The sequence below is a fragment of the Castanea sativa genome, chromosome 7 (genome assembly GCF_040712315.1).
Source record: "Castanea sativa cultivar Marrone di Chiusa Pesio chromosome 7, ASM4071231v1".
In the NCBI taxonomy this organism is placed as follows: Eukaryota; Viridiplantae; Streptophyta; class Magnoliopsida; order Fagales; family Fagaceae; genus Castanea; species Castanea sativa.
In genome coordinates, this window is record NC_134019.1 from 14,707,656 (window position 1) to 14,711,969 (window position 4,314).

The 4,314-nt window shown below is 32.7% G+C and overlaps 1 protein-coding gene across 1 annotated transcript; it reads right to left on the reverse strand.

Moving 5' to 3' along the window:
• Positions 1-234: 234 nt before the first annotated feature.
• On the reverse strand, positions 235-2,699 carry LOC142643732 (phytosulfokine receptor 1-like). Its single transcript, XM_075818442.1, has one exon. It carries the CDS (start codon positions 2,657-2,659, stop codon positions 629-631), a length of 2,031 nt encoding a protein of 676 aa, XP_075674557.1. The 5' UTR covers positions 2,660-2,699; the 3' UTR covers positions 235-628.
• Between the last annotated feature and the right edge of the window lie 1,615 nt (positions 2,700-4,314).

Below are 4,314 nucleotides of genomic sequence, written 5' to 3' on the forward strand. Positions count from 1 at the left end.
TTATTAAAAACTTAAGGCCATATTTGGTAACTTTTTTCACTTTCTATTTTTTTTTTCTTGTTCTCAAGGGAAAAAGATTTTTTTTTTTTTTTTTCAAAATGAAAAACACGTTTGGTTAATTAACTTGCTTTCTGAATTATATTCTTAAGAAAAATTGTATTGTTTTGATTTGGTACAACAAAAATAATATATGTATACACACATTACATTGGTGACCTATAATAAAATTTTTTTTTGAAAATCTATAATAAATTAAAATATGATTATAAATTACATTATTATTTATCAAATTAGTCCAAAATGAAATAATAAATAAATTTAATGAGACCACTTAAAAAAAAATTATCGCGTGCAGGGTCCGCAGCCAGTTACTACTAATAAAAGAGTACGTCAGTAACCACAACATGCAGAAACTGAACAGGCTATTCCTCAAGCCAGACGCATTCATTTTTCATATAGGATAAGAAGCTAACAAATAAGCTACATGCATGGTTAACATTAGGAGAAATACAATTAAAGCTCCAACCACAATTGAAGCTACATATAACTGTACTACGATTAAAAAATAAATATTATTGTACCTATCCGATTTCCATATGAACACAAGGAAATCTGGTCATACTGTCACTTAATAGGTAACAAATCTTATGTACTTCCTTTTGTGCGGCTTTGGCAGTGCCCATCCGGATATGAAGCAACATATGACAGTAAGAACAAAACCTGTTGCAGCTCCAATTTTAAATGGTAAACCAATAATTGTCCTCTTTTTTTTTCTTAGAGAAAGAATAGGAATTTGTTCAGACTGGCAAGTACACTGTGCATAACAAAGACCATTGTTTCCCTCAAAGCTTGTATTCGGAAAAGTACCGAACTGGCCTCCTTGAGGAATTTTCCCACACAGCTGATTATAGGATACGTTGAAATTTGACAGAAAGCTAAGATTTATCAATGAATGAGGTATCTCTCCTGATAGTTTATTGTGAGACAAATCAAGTTTTTCCAAGCCTGACATGCCTGATAAATTATTTGGAATAGGGCCTGAAAATTTATTCTCTTTCAGATTCAAAACATGAAGCCTTTTCAAATTCCCAAAACCTGGCCAGATTGGGCCTTGGAGAATGTTGTAAATCAGGTCTATAGTTGGTCGAAAGCTTGAAATTTGCCTATAACTCAAGCTTGGTCCACCTTGTCCAGCAGTGTAAAGTTCAAAGCTTGACACAGGCTCTTCTATTGTGACCTTCCCACTTATTAGGCTCCGAAGTTCAGTCAAACTCTTTGGAATTTCACCTTTGAGAGAGTTATTTGACAAATCCAAATAAAAGAGAGATTCAAACTTTCCGAACCATGATGGTATGTTTCCACCCAAATGATTCCAAGACAAATCCAAAAACTGCAACTTGTGGCAACGACTCAACCATTCCGGGATTGGACCTCTGAGTTGACAATTGGCAAGAATTAGACTGTTGAGGTTTTTGAATTCCAGACTCACATCATTTGGAATTTGTTCATCATGAAAGTTCCTTGTAAGGGCCAACATACTTAAATTCCTACAATGTTGTAGAATCCTAAGAGTTGATAATATATTACTAAGGCTAGTGTTTGACAGTGAAAGCTGTGTTAGAGACTTCAAATTCTTGAAGTTATTAGGGAGCTCACCGCTAAGGTTGTTGCGCCCAAGATTGAGTGTTTTCAATCCTCTGCAGCAGGAAAGACTATTAGGAATTGGGCCATGGAACAGATTCGAACCAAGACCTAAGGAGACAAGATTTTTCATTGCAGAACAGTTTAGGTTGATTGGACCACTTAGAGAGTTTCTGTTCAAATTTAACATTTGAAGTGATGGGGAGTTTACTAAAGAAGTAGGCAAATGACCAGTGAATAAATTTGACCTGGCTGAGAATCGCTCAAGCCTTGCTAGTCTAGTAAAAATGTCTGGAAGAACTCCAGAGAACAAATTAAAGGAGATATCCAGTTTAACAAGGTTAGAGAGGTTACCAATTCCATTACTCAGTGACCCAGATATGTTATTACCCTGAAGATTCAGTTCACTAAGATTTTTTAGCTGGAAGAGACTCTCAGGCAAACTCCCTGACAAACTATTTTCATCAAAAGAGAGATGTTGTAGGGAAGTACAATTTGCCAAATCTTTTGGAACTTCTCCAGAAAAATAGTTATTAGAGAAATTAAGCACTCGAATTTTTGTAGATATTGTACACATACCTTTGTTGTTGATGGACCCAACAAAAGCATTGTTGCTTATGTCTATGATCTCTATGTTTTGCAGATTAAACAAGTCATCTGGAAGGGACCCCCCAAGGAAATTATGAGAGAAGTTCAGAACTCTCAATTGATTCAAGTCTGCCAAAGATCCACAAATCTTCCCAACAAGTCTTTTGCTGCCAAGTTCCAAGCCAACTACCCTTCTGTCAAAACCAGTGGAATTATCACAGGTGACACCAGTCCAAGCGCAGCAACCAGGAGAGTCGGTGCTGTTCCAGTTCCATTCAGGAATTGTTGATTCTAAACAATTGGAGAAACCAGTTAAGGCTCTTAAGTCATCTGGATTGCATGTCAGTGTCTCAGAATTCAGGTTTGGTAGCTCGGAACTTAGACTTAGAGCCATTAAAACAAAGAACAAACAGAAACCTTGGAAGAACATTTTAGGTGGATGCCAATTGCCAAAGAGATGAAATTAGAGAATACAAACCACTATATTAATAAGATATGTAATTATATATGCAACTCTAGCAAGTGGGTTCGGACCTTTATCTTTTAATATATATATCAAAAGTTCCAAGTTGTATATGAAGTTTCAAACTTTTCTGCTAATGTATGAAGTTTCATACTTTTTAGTCCACTAGTAGGACTTTGATTTTGGTCCATGTAGGCGCGCTAGAGTGTAGCATTGTTCAACAGTTATGACAAGTGTGGAAGTGGGTGATAAGCAGGTATGGTTAAGTTTTTAAGTGGGCTCTAATTAGGTAATTGATTGATTAATGGGCAATCTAGAGGTAATTGAATGCTAATCCTCTATCTCAATTTTTGTATTATACTGTATTCTCAACCGATCATAGCTTTTTATGCATTTCTTTTATTTTCTTTGTAAAATAATCAGAGTTAAAAATAAAAAATTAGACACAATATACCACAATTCATGGAGTATCAAATAGAACACAAAAGGTGAGATGGATAAATTTGTATTTATCAATAATTTATACGTGAGGAGTGATGTTTTTAAAACCGTTTCACTATTTTGAACATTTTTTTTAAAGGTGTTTACCAAATATGCCCTAATCTCTTGTCTAAGTACTCTGAGGACTATTTCGTGTTAACATAAGAAATTCTTAAAAAATGTGGACGCACGCTTTAAGAAGAAAAGCATTACTTAGATTAAAAGAAAATGTCAGCCAAAGTTGGCTAGGAGTACAGTAAAGATACGGATATTATATGGGTGTAACAATAATTTTCCTTGAAGCATTGTACTCATGGAATTGGGCATTTAAAAATTGATTTGACTAATTCTTAAATAATAAAAAAGATTTGACTAAGTCTCAGGCACTTGAATTCCAGAACATTTTTTCTTTGAATTTATACTGAATATTGTGTTTAGTTTTAATTCTTTAAAAAAAACGAGTTTATTTTTTTGCCAATGGGAAGGTGATGGTTCCCTAATCGCAATTTTCTTGAAAAAAATTATTTTTATATGCATATACCCCTATTCCAAGTACATGTAAAGAAGAGTCAAGTATGAAAAGTAATGTACTTATAAAAATTAATCAGACACTTTCTACGATTTCCAATAACAAGTAAATTATATTGATTTATATTTAATTAGATAATTTTGTATATAAGAAAATTTATAATATAAGCAATATCAATTTCCCAAATTCCTTCAAAAATATTTAACTAATTTCTACACTTCCTCTTCCAATTTTTCACAATTTCTTCGTATATGCACAAACAAATTTCTACCATCAAACTCCAAAAAAAAAAAAAAAAACTCAAGTGTGCATATAACATTTAATTCTAAGCTAGCTTTTTGCTTAATTTATGTGTTTTTATGGGTTTTACACTATATTTCATATCAATTTTATTTCAAATAATATAAGTTTAAACTTTATGAATATAAGCTAGCTTTTAGCTTTTTATTTTGCATCAAATAAACAGCTGGAAGTAATCAATTTTCAATTGGATATGATGCACAAATTTCTAAATTTCAACCTTCAAACACCAAAAAATAAAATAAAACTACATTATTTTCCACATTATTTAAATAAATTACATAATTTATTAAATAAATTATGTGTGCATGTA